Source organism: Cheilinus undulatus, linkage group 8 (assembly GCF_018320785.1).
Source record: "Cheilinus undulatus linkage group 8, ASM1832078v1, whole genome shotgun sequence".
In the NCBI taxonomy this organism is placed as follows: Eukaryota; Metazoa; Chordata; class Actinopteri; order Labriformes; family Labridae; genus Cheilinus; species Cheilinus undulatus.
The window spans coordinates 18,334,692-18,358,298 of NC_054872.1; the positions used below are offsets into that span (position 1 = coordinate 18,334,692).

General features: G+C 40.5%; 1 protein-coding gene across 2 annotated transcripts in view; it reads left to right on the forward strand.

Moving 5' to 3' along the window:
- The first annotated feature begins 4,418 nt into the window (after positions 1 to 4,418).
- LOC121513676 (RNA-binding motif, single-stranded-interacting protein 3-like) overlaps positions 4,419 to 23,607 on the forward strand; it is a 237,171-nt gene continuing 217,982 nt past the window's right edge. For both annotated transcript variants that reach the window (XM_041793581.1, XM_041793582.1), the window contains exon 1: positions 4,419 to 5,733. In XM_041793581.1, coding sequence (XP_041649515.1) covers positions 5,659 to 5,733 — 75 coding nt within the window. In that variant the 5' untranslated portion in view covers positions 4,419 to 5,658. The remainder of the gene's footprint in view (positions 5,734 to 23,607) is intronic.

The window sequence follows — 23,607 nt, forward strand, 5'->3', positions numbered from 1 at the left end:
TCTTTATTGATAATTTTAGTAATATTAGTATGAATATTGATGCATTTGGGGTGGAAAAATGAGACAATATGTTCTAACTGAACTCATGCTTTACATCTTCTTATATTACTTATTATGCAAACATTTCTCCTTTAAAGGATCACATTTATTCAGTTTTTTCACTAAAACTAAAATTCCAATTTCTCCATGTGACTTTGAACACATCACAATAAGTTCATTTTATTCTCCTTGAATTGCCAAAAGTCCAAGCCTCTTTAAACACATCTGAATGTAACATACGTCACTTTCTTTGACTCGCCAATTAGCATTTGCCTTGCCAATTTTAACATGGATTTCAACTTTGGATTAATATTTTTAACTATAAAGGAACCTAGTACAAGGTTTTGGAGTTTTTTTTACCACTACAACTCTGACCAAGAATGAGAAGGATTACTGTCCAGTAGCTGCGATTGACTGGCAACCAGTCCAGGGTGTACCCCTCCTCTCACCCAGTGACGATGATGTGTAGTCTACCAATCAAGCTCCTCTCTCTGTCACACTTCTTCATACACTGAGGCATGCTGCTCCTCCTGCTCTCTCTCCTCTGGTAGTTTTAACAGACAGCAGGTTAGACACACAGAAGAGAAATGTCACAGAATGTCTATCACTCTGGCACGGACATTTTAGTCTCATCTCGTCTTTGTAACAAAAAGTAACCTACTTTTTGTCAGATTTTTATCATCGGTAATCTATTTATAGCCTGTCCTTGTCCCATCTTCCTCCTTGTAAAAAAGTTGTGTACGAACATTTTTCTCGTAGTTTTTTTTAAAATGAAAACGAAATATGAAATAAACGAAAATATTTTTTTATTGACTACTGACTCTTTTAATACTTTCAGATCTAAAAGCTGCCTTTAACACAATTCTCATTGCTCACTTTGAACATTGTGTAAGTTTAACAGGTACAGCCCGAAACTGGTTCAGGTCTTTCGATTCAGAGAGGTCTGTTAAAATAAAATTGGTAACTGTGTGGGGTTCCTCAGGGTTCTATATTTGGCCCCATTCTTTTCTCCCTTTACCTCCTCCCTCTTGGGTCTATTTCTGATAACAGGGAATATTGTGCCATCTTTATGCAGACGACACACAAATTTATCTGCTGATAAAAAGAAAAGATGGTAGCTCTATAACCGACTGCTAGACTGTCTGAGTGCCTGGGTGGCCCTGAGCTTATGGCTCTCTATTTATCCTTTTCCTGTCTATTTTGGCTCGTAATCGCTTGTGGTTTTCAGTGTCCCTTAGGCATTTTGGTTTCTTTGCACCACTTTCACATTTTTCAGACACATTTTTGTACTTTCACAAGTTCCTGCTGCCATCCAAAAGTTACATGTGCAGTTAAAGAGCAACTCAGCTGAATAATAAGTAGGCCTTCTTCCTATTAACCAATCACAAAGACTTTTCTTAATTCAAGTTATTGATTTTCCCCTCCCCTTAGGGCCCATTACACAAAATTTTGGATTTCTGTTATTCCCCTGGCCTTATTGGGCCCCTTCTCATGGATGAGCCCCGGGGCTCCAGCTCTTGTAAGAACTTGCATTAAAATGGGCAAGAGTCCAGGCAGTACATAAGTATATCAGATACAGTAATGTAAACATTGCAGATGCTAAGAGCTAGTGCTGCTAATGCTAATAGCCCAGCCCCACTTCTCCTGCTATATTTGTGATAGAAATGGTAAACGGAAGAAAGAAGTGGGTCTGCTGTTGAAAATGCACTCATGATGTAATAAAGTATGTTTAAAAATACCACGCACTTTAAAATATATATTTTTAAAAATTTCCATGCTAACTGCTCTTCATTACCCAGCGGTGGCTGTGCTTGCTTGACATCCCGTCTTCTGTCACAAGATTGAATCCTTTACACACATATTAATGGCAATTTACAAGTCGCATTCAAACCTACTGCCGCTAAAGTGTTTGTATGAGTGAGTAGTGCAACACAGTCACAGCAATAAATACGTTTAGAAAAATAAAGCTTTCACAATCACGAGCAGAGTTGCACTTGAACTCACAAATGTTATCACTCAGACATACGCATATCCCCGTGAGCCACAGACTCACAGCTCTATTGCTCAGCTGACAGGTATCTATTACGTTTTCTCCTCACTACAGTCAGTTTAAACACTACACTGTAGCCCCCACCACACTTAATATTAACATTTAACTTTTATTTGGATAGCCACCTCTTGATAGTGTTTTATTTCTAAATAGTCTAGCATCAGAGTGGATTGTAAGTTAGTAATGAATAAATCTGTTGTTCTCAGTAAAAACCTAACATGTTCAGGTGTTTTGCCGACAAAGGCTCAAAAAGCTGTTTTAAGAAGTGTAAGCCAAAAGTTACCTGAATGTTGAAGTCTGTGGGAAGTTTTATGACAATACTTCCCAGACTTTTCTAAACATCAAAGATTTCAAATTTTAAAACTGGGAAGCACTATAGACCACATCTGAAGAAGCTCAAAATATTTGAAAATGTAAGAGGAGGCACAGCATCTGGGTTACAAAGTGAGTCTTCTTCTGGTACTTTATTTGGGTCTCAATTTCCAATATTATTGATATTTTCATATAGCGTCTCTTTACATTAGGTATGAGTTTTCTGTTTTTGTACCACTTTCTTTCAAACTACTTTTTAGGATTATTAGAAAGGAAATTAATTCAACTGATGGCCGTCCAATATGGCGGTTCTGACCCAAACAAATCCCATAATTTAATGCACAGTGAGGTCGGTTGCCAAGCTCTATTGCCTCAGAATTGTAGAAATTAATATATGAATTCTAACATGAATAGATCTATTAACAAGTTGAAAGGTATATATATGCATATATGATGCGTTCAGGTCAGCTCAGAAAGTGGACACATGAAAATTTCATAAAGTGTTCATTTGTCACGTCAAGACAACAAAAATTCATTTTTTGATGAGAAGCTTCAATAAATACACTTATCAATATGAGGAATGTGTAATTTAGGGATATTTGATTGATGTGCCAGACTGAATCATAACTCTTTAACTTTAGCTCTACTAAGAACCCTGAGCAACGCCCCCCCACCCCCCCCCGCTTGTCTTATTGCATCTAATTGGTTAAAAGTCATAGACAGAAGCAAAAGCACCAATACAGACACAGCAATTCAGGCACAGCAATACCTCCTTTTATTTAGTGGTCTTGTGCGGGGAGGGGTCGCATCACTACAACAAAAGCGCAAAAACCTCTTCTCTGCACAATATAAGCTTTTGGTGTGGCCCTCTGTTCCGGTTTGAATAAGAGTGGTCCAGTTCTGAGTAAACTGTAGTAGTCCTATAGTGACATCCAAGCTAACAGCTAACGCCCACCGCCATGATCAGAAAGCCATGCCGAACAGAACGGGAGTAGAGCGAGAACATTTTTTCTGTCACAGAAAGCTTTCAGTGTTGCTCTCTGTGCTTGTTTATTGAAGACAGGTCGTCAAGTTCAGACCGCTGTGGCTCAGTCCCAGCTAATGAGTCCACTAGCAGGCCCAAGCACTCACAACAAGTAACGTATTTCCTCATAACTTTACCATACTCATGCTGAAGCAGGTCAACAGAAGAGCAAAAACATCTTTCCCAACACCAAAAGCTTATAGGGTTGTTTTTATTCTGTATTTCATGCTGAGATATGGCCCAGTTCTAGTAAAAAAGATGCAATGCTAAAGCTATATCAGAGGTAGTTAGTGCAGTGGAGGCAGCCATAACCACAGACTTTCAGTACAACCAAACCCAACTCTGAAAGTAGGATCCCTCACACACTCAGTCACTCAGACACAGACAAAGCCATATGTAGAGCTGACCTCAGCGTTCAGCCAAAAATCTACTGTCATCATTTTGTCTTTCCACCAAACAGCAAAGAAGTATTGATAAGGACTCTGATCAATAAGACATATAAATAAGGCTGTCAATATCAATAAAAATTGATAACTTCTATCCCTAATCATGATAGAAAGTTTAAATATTGTTTTATCTCTTTGCTTGTATCTATGGCAGCTTTTTATCATGGATAAAGTAGCACTGCTGCAGCGATAGAGTGCCAGTAGGGGGGCCTCTCTGTTTCCAAATTCTACTCCTCGTGTATCCTCTCCTCACCCTTTACCCCTGCTCCTGCTCTTCATGCTCCCTCCTCCTGCTCCGCCTTTCTGTCAGAAGAACAGCCCATCTCTGTCTCGCTCTTTTTCTCTGTTTCTCTCACACATGCACAACCCCGGGGCTGGAACGAGGGCAGGACCAACCACTCCCACTGTTCTCTAGCTCCACGAAAAGCACAGAGGGGGAAAAAGAGAGAGAGAGAGAGAGAGAGAGAGAGAGAGAGAGGAAGGGAGGAGCATCACTGCGCTGAAGCCGAGCCCCCTCTATGCCTCAGCACGCAGAGTGGAGCAGACGGCAACAGCCTCACAAACACGCTCCCCCCTCTCAGTTACATGCACAGTCACACACATACCACACGCATACACACATCACAAGCACTACCACCGCTGTTGCTGCTGCCATCACTACCACACATACACACGCTCACAGTGACGGCTGCCAAGCGCAGTGGGAAGCAAGCCGTCAGGGAGAGAGCTTGAGAAGAAAGAGGGATTGCAGAGAAGAAAAGAGAAGAGAGTTGGAGGAGGCACCTTGTGGATCAGGAGGGATTTTCCTCAGTGTGAGTCTGGATAAGGCTATCTGCTTCTTCTCTGAGCGTGAGGAGTTTCTACCAAGGCTTTTCCCTTTTTTTTCTTTTCTCCTGCTCATCCTCCATGCCGGGCTCCTGCCGTATCTACCTATCTATCCCCGGAGCTTAACAAAAGAGGGAGCGAGAGAGAGAGGGAAAAAAAGGCAGTCACAGCTTCAGCTTCAGCTCCAGACCACCCTCTCTCTTCCTCCTCCTCCTCCTCTCCAAGCTCCACATCCATCCCTGAGTTCATCGCTGATTTAACTGTCTTGTGTGGATCGAGCCGGAGAGGAGGACAAGCGTGTCTTCTCCAGGATACACAAGCTCCCGGTGGGATCGGGGGGGGTCTTGTCTGGTGCGAGAAAGAGTGAAAGAAGGAGGGAGGGGAGGAAGAACCAGACGGGGAAAACGGATACACAGGAAGAGAGATAGAGACGCCAAAGAGAGAGACAAGAGTGAGTGACGCCGGGAAATTCAGGGGCATGTTCAGGGCAGAAGAAGAAGAGGAAGAGTGAGTCTGGATTTCTAGAGCGGAGAGAGCAAGGAACCGGCAACCGGATCCCATCCATTCCCTCCTTCTCCTCCTCCTCATCCTCTTCTTCTTCCCTCTCCTTTAACCTCTCTTCTATTGTTTCCTGCATTCTTCTACCTATCCTAAATCTTCCTTTCCTCACCCTATTCCCCTTTTCCCCCTTGCCACTCCGGATTCTGTTTTTCCAAACCCCCTCGGGAAGGATGGTTCTGTGAGCTCCCAGACAAGTAGACAGACTAAAAAAAAAAAAAAATCCCATCCTTCTGTCACACGAACACTCCGCTAAGAGGAGAGCGTCCCTGTTCTGCATCCTCCACCTCTTGGAATCACATCGTCTGAAGGATCCAGGCCAGCTCCCTTGGAGTGATCGTATACCCACACCTGCCAGCTTCCACATCTCCAGCCTCCAGCACCTTCGATCGGATTCCAGCTACATGGGAAAACGTTTGGAGCAGCAGCCAATGTACCCCCACTACACCTACTACTACCCCCACTATCTCCAGACCAAGGTAGGATGGTCAGCCAAGTTGACCTATTTTACCCCTCTGAGTCAAAGTGTGTTTGTAAGACGTAAATATACACCAGTTTTCAGCTTGGAAATGCCTCAAAAGCAGCTGTAAATATTCATGTGTTGTCTCTTTGAATGTCCTTTGCAATGTAGAGAAAACTCCTTTTCCAGATGGTTTCAAGAGTTTGATTGCTAAGTAATTCCTATGTGTTCAAAAGCCTAAAAATGGTATATTTGTGGCAAACTGAGACAGTGCAATTGGGTTCGCCGAGCTAGAAAAGACTAGCATTTACTCACTTAACTCCCTATGGTGAGACTGCCTCAAAATCCAAAGGGTAGATGGGGAAATTGCCTCGAAGGGCAGCTTGCTAAATGGCACCACCTCCCCTCTCCCCCATCTGTCTCTGAGTGGGGTGATATTGGTGTCACTCAGCTGGGTTTTTCCTTTTTTCCATCCACACTGAGCGCTTGACCCCATCCTCCCCTCTCCGACCCCACCAGCTCCAAGTTCAAGTTCAGGCCATGAGGCCCCACTCTTCCTCCAGCTCTTTTTTTCTCACTCCTACTTTGTCCCTCTCACGCTTTGTCACCCCCTACCTCTCCACCCACTCCTCTCTGGCCACTACAGCCCATACTCTCTGTGCTGTTGACGGACCATGATACACTTCTTAGATTGCAAACTGTGTGGAGTTTTTTTGTTCTGTCACTTTTATGCCAGTGACGCATACACATAAACACACACTCCGCTCTGAGTCCTCTACCACCAAGAAGAGGAAAATGGATTACCAAGGCCTGATCGATTGCTCCTGCATCATATCGCCCGGCCCCGCCGTTCCCTTTGTCTGATGTGATTCATTTGTTTTTCCCTTCCGTGTGATAGTAAGTGTGAGGAGTTGGCAGGTTTGCTGCAATATTTAGTAAATGTGCTCATGTCAGTAGGCAAGAGAGATGGAGAGAGAGAAGCGGAGATGAAAGAGTGGAAGTGGGATGGGAATAGAGATCATGTTGTTGGGTGGACACAGTGTGGGAAGAACAGGTAAGGAAATTATTGCTCTGCGGTTAAAAATATCCTCAACTTTGACCAATACAGACACAGCATGATGCATTCACAGGCCGATAGCAATGCATCAAGTGTGAATATGGAGTCTTTAACACTGCTGTCTTAACTCTCAACACATCACTAGCTTTCCTCTTTTGGTTCCAAATACGTGATTTAACACACAGCATTCAGAGAAGTTCCTATTTGATGTCTACGCAAACTATTCTCCTTCTATCTTTCTCCTGCATGAAAAATCACATTTTCAGTGACCTTAACATGCCCCCAAACTCCCCACGCTTGGTACAGGCATCAGATACTGCAAAAAATGTTATATTTGGGGGATTTTTGCAGCACTCTTGCAAAGTGGCAGCATTTGAAATCTTCAAAAAGGAGTCCCCATAGAGGTTATTTTGACCTACATGCAAGAAATTGGGTAGGCGTTTTACACACATGAAGACTTCCAAAAAAGCCTCATGCATTCATGCCCAAAACCTCACAGGAAGTCAGCCTTTTTCATTTGAATTTCAAATAAAGGTGAGCATCTTTACAACACACTTTAAAAAACAGTAAGTTGAAAATATTATTGAAACTAAAAACGTCAAACTTCAGTGACGAGTGACAATAACTGAGAGGAACCAGAAAGTCCTCTTCCATCATGTCCAGTACATCATTCACTGGGTATTACTGTTGCTCCCCACAGTCGGGACTGCTCTAACTGAGTCAGTCGCTTCACTCATGGTGCAAAAGTGTCTAATGCCTTATGCTTTGTTCACACCAGACCCAAGTAAAATCATTCGAGTTACTCACATATAAAGTCAATGCCTTGGGCAGCACGAACACCACCAATGTGTGGGACGAATTGTGGATTCACGTCCCACTCGACGTTTGCTTCATTCTCTTTCTTGCAAGAGTTGGAAAATCTGAACTCAAGTGGATCACTTGTGCTGCAATGGCCAATCAGGTTATGCATGTCAGATTTATACATCTCTGAAGGATGGTCTTGGGGGTCAATTCAACTGGAAAATTGAAAGAAAACTTGTGGAGTCTGTCTACGGTTATCCCGAGTTATACAACACAATGTGCCTGTTCTACCAGCGCAGTAATATAAAGGGAGCTCGCTTGGAGGAAAGTGAGTGAGGAGGTCAGAATCCATGGAAAGTTGTGAAAACTTTTGCCTGTCATTTTGTCACAGCAGTTACAATGCAGCAATCCTGTCAATGTAGTCGAGCTCAGCCATGTTTGTTGACAACTGACTGAAATGCTGGACTTAGGAGAAGACAACCCCTCCCCTCTTGTGTCCTGTGGGCAACCACATACACTTTTGACACACAAGTGGAGCGACTTCGCTCGAATAAAAAAAAAAAAAAAATCAAACGAGTAAGCTCCCTATATTTGCACATATATGGTCGTGCAAATATGCAATCTTTCACATTTGGTGTGAAGAAGACATAAGGCATTCTGGGAAAACTTTGCAGATTAAGGGCTGATTGTCAAATAATTTGAGTACAATCACTAAAATACTTGGAATGATTGAGTACTGTTACCTTAAAACTGAAACTGTGTTTAATCAACTCAGAAAAATAGAGCTGAAATAGCTATAGCTTTGGATTTTTAACACATTTTGTAACAACCTTCAACTGTTTGGTCTTACTCAAAAAAAACTGTTTCCTAATTACTGTTAAAAGGTAGGCAAACAACACATTAGAAAAATCTGCCTCTGTGTCTTATCAGGCAGGTCATATTTAATGGATAATCAAAAAACAAACTGTTTTTGGCTTTTTAGGAACATTTTGAGAATTAAAAATGTCATTAAGAAAGATCAAAGATCACAATGCCCGAAGAAGGTCACACATATAGAACAAAATAATGTTACATCACCAGTGTCCTATTCTTTGATATTCTTATTTGATCAGAACGCAAAAAAAATATGATATACATAATTTACTTCCACAGATATATCAGCCAATAGATTAACAGCAAATTACACTCTGAACCAAGAAGGCATTGACAATACAATAGACAAGAAATAGGGAGTAATAATCCTGATTTATCATCTAAAATAAGACTTTACCAAGAACATCAACACAGTTGATGGACATATTTTTGTCCTAAGCTGAGGTCTCATGAAACACGTATGAAACATTTTTGTCCATCTCAAATCACAGGCTTTGCATTTTAAAAACTCATTTTACTACTGTTCTTTATACAGCTCCACCTGCCTTACTCTTCAACATCTAAATCTTTTCCTTTTTTTCCTTTTAACAGAACTAAACCCTGTGAAAGTATAAATATCCATTTTAAACGGCTGAGCAGGCTAAAAATAGCTTTTCAAGCACATCACAATTGGCACAATATTAAATTTGTCAGGTTGGGGAAAGGTGTTACTGACGCCTCGCTGATCATGAAAAGAGCTGTTTCATTTTCTTATTTGAAAAGATGGATTCACATTCAGGATGTTTTTAACGCTTAAGCTGTTGATAATTTTAGCATGACTATTTCATGCTTATTGACCTTATTATCAATCAATTATCAGCTCTTGGGACCACTGAGTGTTAGCCAGCTTAATATACTAATTTCAACACAATTACACTCGTGTGCTCATTATGGTTGTTATGAAACCAAGGTTTAAAACTTAGTAAAAATCAAACAATATTGGTCCCTGCTGTGATAACATGACAATAAAAATAAAAGCTCTAGGCACACAAAAATGGGTAATTTCTTGTTTTTAGTTATCAAAAGTTGCAGGTGAAGTGCTGCACACTGTCTAAATTGCACAGTACTTCTGGTTCAGAAACACTGCTGTAATATTTGCACAGTTTAGATAGTCTTAAAGAGTTGACCTTCATTTTTTGATGGATTTGTAACTCTTTCATGTAACTATCCTATCAAATGTATGCCGTTGTTTCTAAAGGTTTGGTACCTTCATATACAAACTTACATTAACCTCCTGAGACCTGAGCCTTTTTATGGAATACATTTTAAGCTTCTCACATTATTTGGGATAAGCAGGCCTGCCCATAGATTTCACTGGGCCCTTTAAAAACCCAAAGAATGAGCCCTTCCTAGTTGTGATTTATTGATTATCAGTGTTTGTGTGTTTGATTAGTAGCATTAACTAGTCTAAGGGCCACTTTATTGATTTTGCACTCTTTTTTCCTGCCTGTTTTTGCCCTTTTTGATTCATTTTAGCCATATTAAACATGTTTTGGCACTATAAACCCAATTTTTGCCACTTTTTTTGTATTGTATTTCACCATCTTTTCTGCCCATTTTTGCCATTTCTGTCACTTGTAACCACTTGTCACATTTTTTCTTTCTGTTTTTGTCACTTTTGACCCATTTTAGCCATTTTAAACACATTTCAGCACCATTGATCCAATATTTACCACTTTTCAGTTTTATTTTGCAGTCTCTTTTGCCATTTTTTTTTCCATTTTCCATCCATTCCTGTCACCTGTAATCCCTTGGCACCACTTTTTCTGCCCCTTTTTTGACACTTTAAATGCCTTAAAGCCCGATAACTCAAATAATAACCAGAAAATTCTCATTTTATGGAACTGAAATTTTTATTTCATCTTCATCTACCAATATCCAAGAAAAGAAAATTTGCCATAAAATTTTGCAAAGTTTCTTTTCAGAAATGCACACACGTTCCCCAAGATTTTAAAGATGTTACATAACATTTCTCTGAAATTCTTAAACATATTTCTAAAGTATCCCAAAAAAGAATACACAGAAATTTCTTCAAACATTCACATTTCCCAAATCTCCATTAATATTGCCTGAAAATGTTCAGATTCCTCCAAACATCCCCATAAATTTCCCAAATTTCCCTGAAAATTTCAACAAATTTCCAAGCAATTTTCCCCAGGACTTCCAGAAATTGCCAACATATCCAAACAAATTCCCTAAAATTTCCATAAAAATGTCTGAAAATTATAAAACAACTTCTCCAAACATTTCAAGCACATTACTCTAACTTTGATGGACATCAGAACTATTCACTCAAAAATTCTGACAGTCAAAATTATTAATCCTTTGTAGGAAAGAAAGCCAGAATATTATGTCCTTGTATGTACATGCGAGGACTTGAAATAACAAAGACAATTTCATATTGAAATATGTACCATTAAATTATTGAGGTATTTAAAAATATGACACTCCTAGTCCTCATGTTTCTAAATCCAGTATAGGCCAGTATAGGTTCAGCGCCATCAAATACAAGCTGATTGAAATGCAGCATTATTTCACTGAGGCAGCTCTCCACCTTCACTTTTTCAAAATAAAATAAATATTACTAATTAACTACTGAATAAATTTGCAGATGACACATGCAGATTGCAGTTGCAGCATGTCAACCCGTTTGCACTCACATCTGGGAGCTGTCAGATGTTTTTAAGAGCATGCTCAAGATGAGCAAACAGAAGCCGGAGACTGTTTGTTAATGCACATCTGTGATTTGGTTGTAATGATGAGCAGAGCTGCCTCTTTGTTTGCTAATCTGAAGCAGTAAATGCACGTCTACTGCTTGATCATATTAAAACTTGTTGTTTCTACATTTCCTTTTAATGAGAGAACCTTCAAGCCTTTATACTGTAATTGTCTCTCGGCAGAAGTGTTGTTTTTGTTTAATGCATATATTTTTCCTCGACCACAATAAATGAAAGCGACAAACAGAATAAATCTTCTTGATAATGCAATTTTCTCACAAATACCACAAGCAATAACTTTGACAGTGATATTTGCCCGCCTCTTCTTTCATTGTGTTGATGCATTAATACTGCAGGTTAACACTTGTTAAAAAATAGTTGTGATTGCATTTAATGAATTAAGAGCAAATCTCATTTAAATTCCTAGCAATAAAGATGCTGTCGATCTAATCATCCCTGCAGTGCATCCAATAAAAGTCAGCATGTGATTTGTGGGTCCATTATGCTGCATGCACATGCATGTTGGATAGACTTCAACATTTGATGCACGTCTGTCGGCCTGTTTTATGTGTGCAGATGTCATCATGTCACTCTGCTGTGTCTTCTTCAATGATTTATCGCTGATGGTTCAAGGTCATCTCATTTCACTCAAGTATCTGCAACAGGCATCAGGCTCCATCCGACACTTTGCTCCTTACACTCCATCCGTCCCTCTTTCTGCTGTCAAGGTCAAATCAAATTGGATCCTACCGTCACTAGCATTCCCTCTCGGCTGTGGTTTTGTGTGTGCATATGCATCCATGTATGAATAAAGTCTGCGTGTGTAGGTCAGCGTTGCACCCGTGACTGTGCATGAGCCTCTAACTTTGCCCGTCAACATGAGTGTGAGCGTGGACTGAATATATATGCACACTTTTGTGTGACTCATAGACTGTATAAGTGCCTGTGTGTGTCCTACATTAATATGTGTGTGGCCCCTGAACAGTGACTCCCCTGCCTGACCCCGTCTCTGTGCGGCTTGCTGTCATTAAAGCACTCCAGGTCCCAGAAGAACAGATCTGTGTATGTGTATGTGGTATGAGTGCAATAGTGTGGAAGGCCTCATATAGCTGCTCTACATCTATTCGGACCTTGACAACAGGACGCTCTTTGATCAGTGTGTGCCACTTTTAAACTCAAATATGAGCAGTGTTTGGGCATGAATGACAGTGTGCAGGTGCTTTCACAGCCTTCTCTTTAACAGTTGTATTTATTGTGAGGTCACTTTTTAGCTTTTTCCACATTCAATTATTTCTCTCTATTCCTTTTTCTTCTCTACCTTGTTTAGTTTTCTTACTTTCTTTTTTTATCCCTTATTTCTTTCTCTCTTTCCCTGTTTTCCTCTTTTTATGGATTTGGTAGCTAGTGTAACGATTAGCTCTGATATAGCACAGGGAGAACAGGGTTAGTTGTCGCAGGGTTGGTTGTCACACTCATTATAACTCGCCACCAGAGCATGCTTGGTATGGAAATTTCCAGAATTGGGATCAGAGCTCACCTTCTCTGGGGTAGGACAGCTGAACTTGACGTGAGAGGACATTTTCGTGTTTTTAATGTCAAACTGAATATATCAGCTCCACAGTATATTTTTTTAGGCTTTTACACAGTGGGTTTAAAACAAAACAATTGTTACCCTTAAAAAGTGTGAAGGGAAAGTTATGGTTTAGAGTTTTGTTTACTTGCTAACTTGTCATTAGACAGTTGTTGGTTTGGTCATTACATTCTCTTTGGGGTTGGTTGTCACAGCCGTTCAGGGGAGGTATGGGAGATGTGCTGGAAACCATAAGATACAATGGCTCCCTTTGGAGCATTACCTCAGTGGTAGCTATGGTACAGCAGGAGTTGTATCTGATCTGGGCCACATTTCTTTCTCAAAACCAATGCAAAGACCTTAGCATGAGTTTTATTCACCAGCAAGCTCATAGACTACGATAGCTCTTGTCTGTCAAGCTCAGCTTACTACCGGAGCAGTGCATGCTTACTACCTTATGTTGTCCTGTTGCTCTGATTGGCCCTTAACGTATGCGACAGAACATTGTCCTATATCCTTCTGGGATTCTTTTGATTCTCAAACGCTTTGTATGGGAGGTTTGCCGGATGAATCTGCACCATCACCCAGCCACTGTCCTCACAGCTGCTTTTGACACTATCAACCACTCCATCCTGCTCTCCCATCTGGAACACTCCCTCAGCATCACCAGCACCGTCCTATCATGGATCAGATCATATCTCACAGATAGAAACCAATTTGTTCACATAAATAACTGCTTCTCCTCCACAACTCCCCTGTCTCAAGGTGTCCCCCAGGGTTCAGTGCTTGGTCCCCTCCTTTTCATCATACTTCCCCTTGGCAACATCATCCATCTCCAAGGGCTCAATTTCCACTGTTATGCAGATGATCCATCCAACTCTCAACCAACTCATTTATAACTAGTACTCTTACAACCCTGTCAAACTGCTTAAACGACATAAAATCATGAAAGAATACACATTTCCTTTCACTAATTTAAAGTAAATCTGACATCATAGTCATCGGTCCTGAATCTGTCTCTAAGAACATTCAAAACTTCAACCTCACAACCTTCACCCCCTCCCCTCATATCCACAATCTAGGCATCATTTTTGACAGTAACCTCTCCTTTGAACAGCATCTCACGCAACTTACCAAAACCGCCTTCTTTCACCTTAAAAACATAGCCCGTCTCTGCTCACTACTGTCCTTTTCTGCAGCTGAAACCTTAATCCATGTTTTTATCACTTCCAGACTCGGTTATTGTTATAGCATTCTCTACGGTACATCCTCCAAAGTTCTCAGTAAACTTCTATATATCCAAAACTCTGCTGCACACCTCCTCACCCATACCAGATCCCGTGATCACATCATCCCCATTCTTCAAAATCTCCACTGGCTCCCTATCCCCTACTGAATTCAATTTAAAATCCTGCGCCTTACCTTCAAAACCCCTAATGCTCTGGCCCCACCCTACCCCACTGACCTCCTTCCCCGTTACACTCCCAGAGCTTTTCTCCATAGCCGGCCCTTCCCTTTGGAACTCTGGAACTCACTCCCAACTCATATCCAAAACTGCACGGACCTTCCCACCTTCAAACCACACCTCTTTAGACAAGATTTTAATCTGTGATTCTGATCTTGCTTTGTCTTTTGTTTTGCTTGTGTTGACTTTGTCTGTTTTTATGGTACTGTTTATGTGGTTTTATCTTTTTTTCTGCTTTGTACAGTGTCTTTGAGTTTTTATGAAAATAAAATTATTATTATTATTACTATTATTAAAAGTGCCAGCTGTCTCCAGGCGTATTACCAGGGGTTACAAGGCCCAAAAAAAGAAATGGTGTCAAGAACTGTCTATTCTCTCTCCTTTTTTTTGTCCCTATGATATTTCTTTTCCCTCAGTTTTCTCCTTTTTCTCTCACTCTTTCTATTTTTCTATCTCTTGTTAGTCCCTGCCTCTTCTTTATATTTCTCTCTTCTTTTTCATCACTCCCCCTTTCTTTTGCTTTCTTTCTTTTCCTCTCCCTCCTCATCTCTTTCTCTTTCCACTGCTTATCTTCTTCCTCCTTAACTCCTTTTTGTTGTCTCTCTCCCCCCACCCTCTCCCTAACTGATCTGATTGGAGATGTAAATGACCTCTTATTAATCTTGATTCCAGGGAGTGGAGCCTCTCCTCCTGTGGAAATCAATCATGTGTGTGTGTTTTGTGTGTATTTGTGCTGCTCCCTTCACTGCTCTACAATCGCAATCTTTAAACAGAGCGGCTCACATGCATTACGCCTTCACACAAAGGCAGTTATGAAATGACTAGCTTAAACTAACAATGCTCAGGCGGATGACGGAGTGTGTGTAAATGCTCGGCTATTAAACAGAGAATGGCTGCTTCTCAGCCTCCATAATGGGCTGTAGGTACAGTTAGTGTACATTAGCATGGGGCAGGGAGGGACAGCGCGCCCTCTTATGTGAGCCCAGTGGCCTTTAATCATGGCTGTAAGAGGGCTGGAGAGGATCAGGGGGAGGGTTAATGCTGAAGCACAGCTGCATTGTTGAGTTCTCTGTCATTTGTTAAAATTAAATCAGAGTAGAGCTGGAGGGATGAGCCATGCAGCTAAAAATCTATAATATATCATGTACAATCAATGTCTAGGATTCTCTTACAGTAATGGCCTCTTTCACTGGCATTTCTTGGTACCCCAGCTACTTAAAAGTGCATGATGTATCTTTTAAACAGTACATGATATGTTTTCTTAAATATTGAAGCAAAGCCATATGAGTAACTGAAGGTGAAAAATGAATTTTTGTGGCTCACATTTGATGTTTTGGATATTTTTCTTTGGTGGGGGACCCTTTTTGCTTTGTGTGTTGCTGGTGACACATTTGGCCAAGCACACTTTGCATTACTGTAATTACATTACAGTTAATGGAAAAATTAACCAACGTGTGGTCATTATGGTAATTTCACCTTTTCTCACTGAAATCCTAAAAATCAAATTCCTTTTATTGTTTTCTTCATTTTTAACTGTTGAGATGTTCTTTTAACATGCAGTGCATTGTAAATAACTGCCAGATGTTGAAAATCCTAAGTCAGGCCTATTCAATTAGCGGCCCGGGGTCCACATGCGGCCAAGAACCAACCCCAAAGTGGCCCAGCCTGTGGTCATGCCATAAATGCAGAGAGCAACCTATTCCGCAAGTTTTCATAAATTCCCACAGTATTTCAGACCATGAATGCAACACTATGTGGCTAGCAATGCTGACAGAAGTAGCCCCAAGATACCGGGTAGCCTACAAAACACATCCTTTTCAACTGTAGTTACAACTGTGCTCATTTAGTTTGTATGCACTTTAAGATATGCCTGGGTAAGATGTGACCAGAATTATATTTTTTTAAGAATTTCATTTTATTTTTCATTCAAGTGAAAAAAGAAAAAAAACATTCTACCTTGGGTTATGTTCAAATACAGCTCTGTTGTTGTGTTATTATGCACTTTTTGTTGTGCTTTTGTCATGTTACCAAATTTAAAAGGGAGACTATGAATAAAAAGTGCATATTTTTCATCAAATTGGTCTGTATTTGTTCGAAATTCAACATTACCAGCTGCTTACTGGGCACCAAACATGTCTGGCCCAGTTATATTTCTTGATTTTAAAATGTGGCCCAGTTGAATTTGTAATTTAATAGCCCTGTCCTAAGTATTCTGGAAAAAGCACTTTCTCACCGGACATTTTCTGGGCCTTTTACAGTTAAAAAAAGAGTCCAGACAGACATTTTGTTAAGGGCAATTTGACTGAATTTTAAGTGCTGATTTTAAGTCTCAAAGTGTAATTTTCACTCAATTCTGAGTAATTTCTGGTAAGTTGAAGTTTTGGGTAAATTCTTGTTGTTTTGATGTTAAACACTTCTGCACCATGTTTGAAGTTATCCACTGAGTTGAACACTTCCTGACTGTGTTTAGGAATTGTCTAAAAGATGGCAAATCTTCAACTCAGGGCCTATCCTATCTGTCTGCTCCATGGTTGCCATGAGCCATCTGACCTTGCCACAGTTGTTCAATGTGAGGTGGGCTATTTATAAAGAATGTAAAGTGCTCTGCACTGTGTAATGAATTAATGTTATAAATACCTCAAATGTACACCAGAAGTGAAGGAAATAATCCAACAGGACTTGCATGAGATAGTGCTTTTCTATCCATCTGACTACTCAAAGCCACAGGTCACACCTACCCACTCACACCATTTACTCCACATTTACACACTGATGGCAGAGGTTGCTATGAAGAATTGGCCATCAGTATTAACTATTCCCATCCATACTCATTTACACATCACCAGCAAAGCAGTGGGAGCAAATTGGGGTGAAGTGTCTTGCCCAAGGACACATCAAACTGACTGCTGGAGCTGGGGATCGGACCCTCAACCTTCTGATTGCAGGATAACCAACTCTACCTACTGAGCCACGGTCACATTGTGTTTAAAGTACACTTCAATGCGTAAATGAGGATCACCTGAGAGTAGTGAATGTCTCTCAAGTGATTGTAGTATAAAGTCATATGTGTCTGGAAAATCTAGTCACTGGTTAATCAGTATTCCTGGCTACCTCAGAGTACAGGTTAATGAAAAGTATAAGTAAGGGGGTGGGTACAAAAAGATTTCCAAGAAGCTGAACTTTCTACAGAGTTTGATTAAATATATTATAAAGACTGCTTGGTTAAGTGGAAGAAAGTTATTCAGTCTGATGAGATGAAAATGGAGCTTTTTGGCCATCAGGCAAGACATTATATTTGTCAGACACCAAACACTGCACATTACCAAAAACACACCATCCCCTATGTAAAGCATAGTTTTGCAGCATCCTGCTGTAGGGATGCTTTTTAGCAGCCAACCTGGAAGGCTTGTGAAGGTAGAGGGTAAAATGAATGCATCAAAACATAGGAAAATCCTGGAGGACAGTCTTATTCAGTCTGCAAGAGAACTTGGCTTGGGAGAAGATTTATTTTAAGCAAGGCAATGACCCTGAAGCATACACAGCTAGCTGTAGACAAAGCTACACAGAAGTTGTTTAAAGACAACAAAGTAAATATTCTGGAGTGGTCGAGTCAAAGCCTCAACCTCAATACAATAGAAAATTTGTGAATATTTATGCAGTCACTTATTTTACATTACATATTTTTATTCAACTGGCATTACTTTGTAGAACTCTGTTTTCACTTTGACATTGAAGATTTGTTTTCTATCAGAAAAGCCCAATTTTATTGGCCATGATTGATTTATAAAATCAGTCAAAGGGTTAAACATCCAAGGGGGTGAATACTCTTAATTCGCAGTGTATTATGAATAGAATGTAACACTAGATAGAATAATAGATACTAATAGAATGAATGGAGTGTTAGATTGACAGACAGATAGATGCAGCATTAGCAATATTGCAGACACACAAGACAATTTGGGTGACGAGGGAGCTGAGCCTGAAGTCAAAGCTGTCAATTTACAGTCGATCTTCTTTCCAGCCCTCATCTATGACTACGGTCAGGAGTTTTGGCCAGCAACCAAAAGGATGAGATCGCTGACAAAAGTGGACAAAATGAGAATCCTCAGGAAGGTGGCTGGGCTTGGATTTAGAGATGGAGTGAGGAGCTCAGACATTTGGGGGTAGCTTGAAGCATATTTTTTCGCACTTAAAGGAGTCAGTTGAGGTGAATTTGGAACCTGATCAGAATGCTTCCTTGGCACTTCCAGCAAGTCCAATGGTAGGAGAGCTCAGGGTAGACCCAGGACTTTCTGGAGGGATTGTGTATCTGGCATGATGACACCTCAGAATCCCCCAGGAGGAGCTGGAAAATGTCACTGGGGAGAGGGTTGCCTTGCTTTTTATACACCTATAGTTGGACCTTCATCAGTATACATGTGGGCTCCTGTGATTGTAGTACAGTTCTCTAAGTTTTCTATCTTCTCATCCTCTCCTGAAGACTGACTGAGGATGTGAATCTTTGATGCTAATCTGTAAGAGCCAGATAAAAGAGAAGCTGAAAGGAAAAAGAGCCACATTATCAACCAGCTGATCATTAGCTTGCTGCAGATCAGTGTGCTAATATGCTCAGTGGCACACGAGGAGCTTTAATTAGGCTAATGAGAAACAGCGTTCAGCTGATATCAAAGTAATGACACATGCGGACACGCCCGGACATCTAAATAGAATATTTCATCCCTTCAAAAATGAGCTTTTCACATTCAATTACTCTCTATTATGCACTCAATAAATGTGGCCGGCGGTTGGCTTAGCTGTGATGAGTAAACATCAGAAAGAAAGAAAGGAGGGAAAGGAGGACACTGAGATATGCTTGCTTTAAATAAAAACGGATGCAAAAACACTCGTGACACCACAGCTTTTCTGCTACTTTCTTCCTTCCTACCTTGTTTCCTTCCTCGCTTGTCAACTCCTAAGCAGAAACAGCAGCCATGAATTATGCAGCACACACATAAAGAAACTGTACAGCAAAGTAAACAGGGGATATGGGGTTTATATCACAACATGCATTCTGCTCATGCTCCATTCCTCCTCACACATCTGCCTCTCTGCTTCAGCTGCAGTTTTACAACCAGCAGTATTATTATATACTTCTTTTTTAAGACCAAGCAATTCAGATAGAATCTGCTCTTGTAGTATGCAAATGCAGAAATAGAGAATAGCCTTATGTTGCCTTCTTCTAATGCCCTCCCAACACTTTTTATCCCTCCTTTTTCCCCTCCTCTCTCTCCTACTGTGTTCTGGGCTCTCTCTCTCCTACCATCTGTTCACTGTGCCTGGCCTGGGTACTTTTTTACTGCTTAAAAGGGACTCTCCTAACCACCCATATATGTCCATTTATTATTCTCCGTGGGCTGTTCTATTCTTGTCCCGGTACAGTAGCGAGCGGGACGGACGCTCACCGATGCTTTGCCGTGTTGAACAGGAGTGAAAAAGCTTTAGCAGGTCAGCAACAGCAGCAGAAAAAAATCTCACCCCTGCCAGGTTTTGTGATGAAAATATGTGGAGGAAGGAGAACAAGGAGGAGAGCAGAGCAAAATATATCAAAAAGAGAGAACAGATGGTGCTAGAAAGAATTCAAATGGAGAAAAAAGAGATAGAGATCTAAAGGGAAATAAAGAGCAATGCAGTGAAGGAGAGAAGTTGTAGGCCAGGTCAGGGAATAATGGTGCTGCTGCATTTTTAATAGTTGGCCACTTTGTAGCGACCCTTGTCTAATGGATTCTCAGCCTCTTAAAAGCTCCTGTCAGAGCCCTCTACCTCAAGCAGTTACACCAAGGAAATTGCTGAGGGCTCCAATAGTCACCAGTGCTTCCTGATAGACGATCCGGTGATCTAATGTTGTCTGGCAGCAAACATAATTCCAGTTAGTGCGCAGATGTTTTGGCAAATTATGTTTGGAGCTAAATTTACTCACAGGAAGGAGAAAGTGAAACACAGGGCGGCTAAGAAAATGAGACTCGCTCTGATGTCACGGCTCTCCGAGACGTACAGCTAAGTGCCTGACAAAGACGTTATTGGTGGGTGCAAAAGGAGAGACAAAGAGCACAACCTCTCACTGTTAGCTATTTTAAGTGTCTGAGTGTGCGTGTAATTCAGTGCAGAGGGTACGGCTGCTGCTGATCTAGTTAAGAGTTAGAAAGAGAGAGATTCTTTACAGTCTTTACAAATACCTTTCACTCTTCATTTATGATGTGGCCTTCAGCTAGACAGTAAATAACCAATGCTTAGACAGATTTCTCACATCCATTTACTAACAGAACAGGTGGAAAGATGCTTATTCATTAGTTTTCTAGTGTCCTTGTTGCACGGCAACTTCATAAAATCTCTAATTAGATTTCAATTTGTTTTAAAATGTATAAAGGTTGTGATAAGTCTGTTTAAATACTCCTCTCATCTTTCTTATACTTCAAAAATGCGAGCATCTTATGTACTAATTTGCCTTACAAGGCAGTACTAAAGTTTATAATTTTAGTGTCATAAAATGAGATGTCAGTACATCATAGACACATTGAATGTGACAATTAGGGATGATATTGATGTGTAAATACATCCATCCATTTTCTCCTGCTTCAATCGCGGTGGCAGCAGGCTAAACAAGTCAACCCAGACATCTCTCTCCCCAGCAACATTTTCCAACTCCTCCTGGGGGATTCAAAGGCATTCCCAGGCCAGATGAATATATAATCCCTCCAGCGAGTTCTGGGTCTACCCCAGGGTCTCCTTCCAGTTGGACGTGCCCGGAAGACCTCCATAGGGAGGTGACCAGGAGGCATCCTAATCAGATGCCTGAATCACCTCAACTGGCTCCTTTTGAAGCGATGGAGCAGCACCTCTACTTCGAGATCTTTCCGGATGTCCAAGCTCCTCACCCTATCTCTAAGGCTGAGCCCAGCCATCTTCCTGACGAATCTCATTTTGATCGCTTGAACCTGCAATCTTGTTCTTAATGTGTAAATATGAATGGAAATCTATCTGTACGCACAACCTTGGCTTCAAAATATCCATCTGGAAGGGCTCCATGCAAACAAACAAAATCCATATTTTTTCCTTTTAAGGCAGGTGGTAATGATCTTGTAATAGGTTGGCTTTAACCAAGTAATAACTCAAAAGTTTGGAAATATTATATTGTGTGACCACATGCACCAAAACCAGACGTCCAAATGACGAATACAAATAAAGTTACACCCCTAGTTTTATACATGCTGAATATTTTTTACACCATGATTGCATCCATGCTGTCAGCATTAGTGTTTAAGAGAGAGAGAGAGATATTATAAATCATAAAAATTGGCCAGTAATGGTGAACTTTATTGGGCTGTAATTGAGAATGTGTTTCATTAAACGGAGCATGCAGGTTTCAGAGCAGAGCTACAGTTCATGTGAGGTTTAGAAGTTGAGCACACAGCTCACATTACCCACATTTGTTTAGACTGTTTCACTAAAGTGCTGCACTTTTCCTCAGTCTGGGCATTATTCACAAAGCCTTTTTAACCTTTTTCTGTATATTTTCTGAAAAATGTACATTCGTTGATTTTTTTTGTGTGCAAAAACCATCTAATTTGGTGACAATGATGTATTTAGCTTGGATCAATGCATTCATTAGTCTCAGTGGTCTCACGTATTCATCAGCCAATCTGTGTGGGAGGCTTTTTACACCAAACCTGTTGACCCGTGATCTCCCCGTGTCACACTGTTTACACAGAGAGTGGGTGTGGAAACGGGACATGAGTCAGGCAGAGCATCACATATTGGCTGATGTTGTCTCCTTCTTAAATTACAATTGAACTGATCCCGTTGAATGAGGGCTCTTGTTTGGCCTCTTCTATGAATCAGATAATACATTTTCTGAAAGTCGCTTTGTTATAACATATATCTAGTTCACTCTCAGTCGTCACTAATGAAGTTAACATTTAATTAGAGCCTCTTTTCTTATGCACATTTATTCAGTCATTTTCATTCAGCTGTGGGGTTGTGTGGGATAAATTTATGTTGGAGAGAACATTAAAATCTCTAAATCTGATGTTTCTTTACTCGCAAGATAAAGACAGCAAATCTTAAAAAGCCCCTCTGTTTTATTGCTTCTATTTCTTTGTTGTATATAACAGGAAATATTCTGATTAGTCTTTGTGCTCACTGACTGAATACACTGATTTAATTGAAAACATCCCTCCCTGACATAACCATTATTTGCTCCCATTCTGGGCATTAAATACATGATGTCATTATTACTGACAATGGAGGGATTTGTTCTGTGCTCTTCTTATGCTCATTTAGCGTGGGATGTTGGGGCGTTGGGGTGTGAGGGTCTGAGCGTTGGTGGGCGAGTGATCCCCACACCAGGGACCAGAGAGATAATTGAAAGAATGACCCGAGGGATTTCCCCCCTCATATGCGGCTCCTTATCTGACTTTGCCTTCTTGTATCTCTCTCCCCGCTGTCTCTCTCTTTTACTTTCAGTCTTCTGGGACTATTCTCATCTCAAGGCAGAGCAGGATAGAAATAAAGGAAATTTCCATTCATTTATGATGTTATTATGAATGTATCTGACCTCAAATGCAATCCGGAAAGTCTATCATTTAACCTTCTTTCTCGACTACTTCAGTGCCTTTGCATTTTTATCACAAAATGACTTTGAACATCCTCAGAAGATCTGGACCTGTTGGATTCAGAGGGAGTAATGAGGGTAGTGATAGCTGTAAGGAGACTTCTCTGAAGAGAAAATGGGAATTTGACTCAATATCCTCTGCTTTAAGAAATTCTCAACCTGTTTAAAGTAGCTGTCATCTCTCTTGCACTTCATATCAGGAGCTTGAAAAATGTTGTCCTGCGGCAGTTAAGTCTCATCTGCTCTCAGGAAACACACCAGATGAGGCAAAACCAAAAATAATGCTCTCTAATAGGACTGCAGAATATGAGCATGTGCAATAAAAAACACCACATATGAATAGATATGAAAAGTCTTAACAATGCTTTCTCAAACCGAGTGCACACATATCATGGCCATATTTTATCATCACTTTGATGGATTGGTTAAAGCTCAAGCAAACAGTCTGCCACCTTCACAATAACTGGTACCATATAGGGGATGAAAATTAAATAAAAACATTTAAGAATTTATTTTAGATTCAGGGAAACATGATGCAACCAGGGGTTATGTGTGAGAAGATACACTGAGAAACCAAACAAGGTACTCAAAATTTTTGTTGAAACTGATTACATCATATTTTTAGTTGTGGAAATACATTTTTGAGTATAACTGAAGTGAGAATATCTGATTTACTCTAAAATCCCTGATGAGTTAATAGAACTCAAAACATTAGAGGCGACTG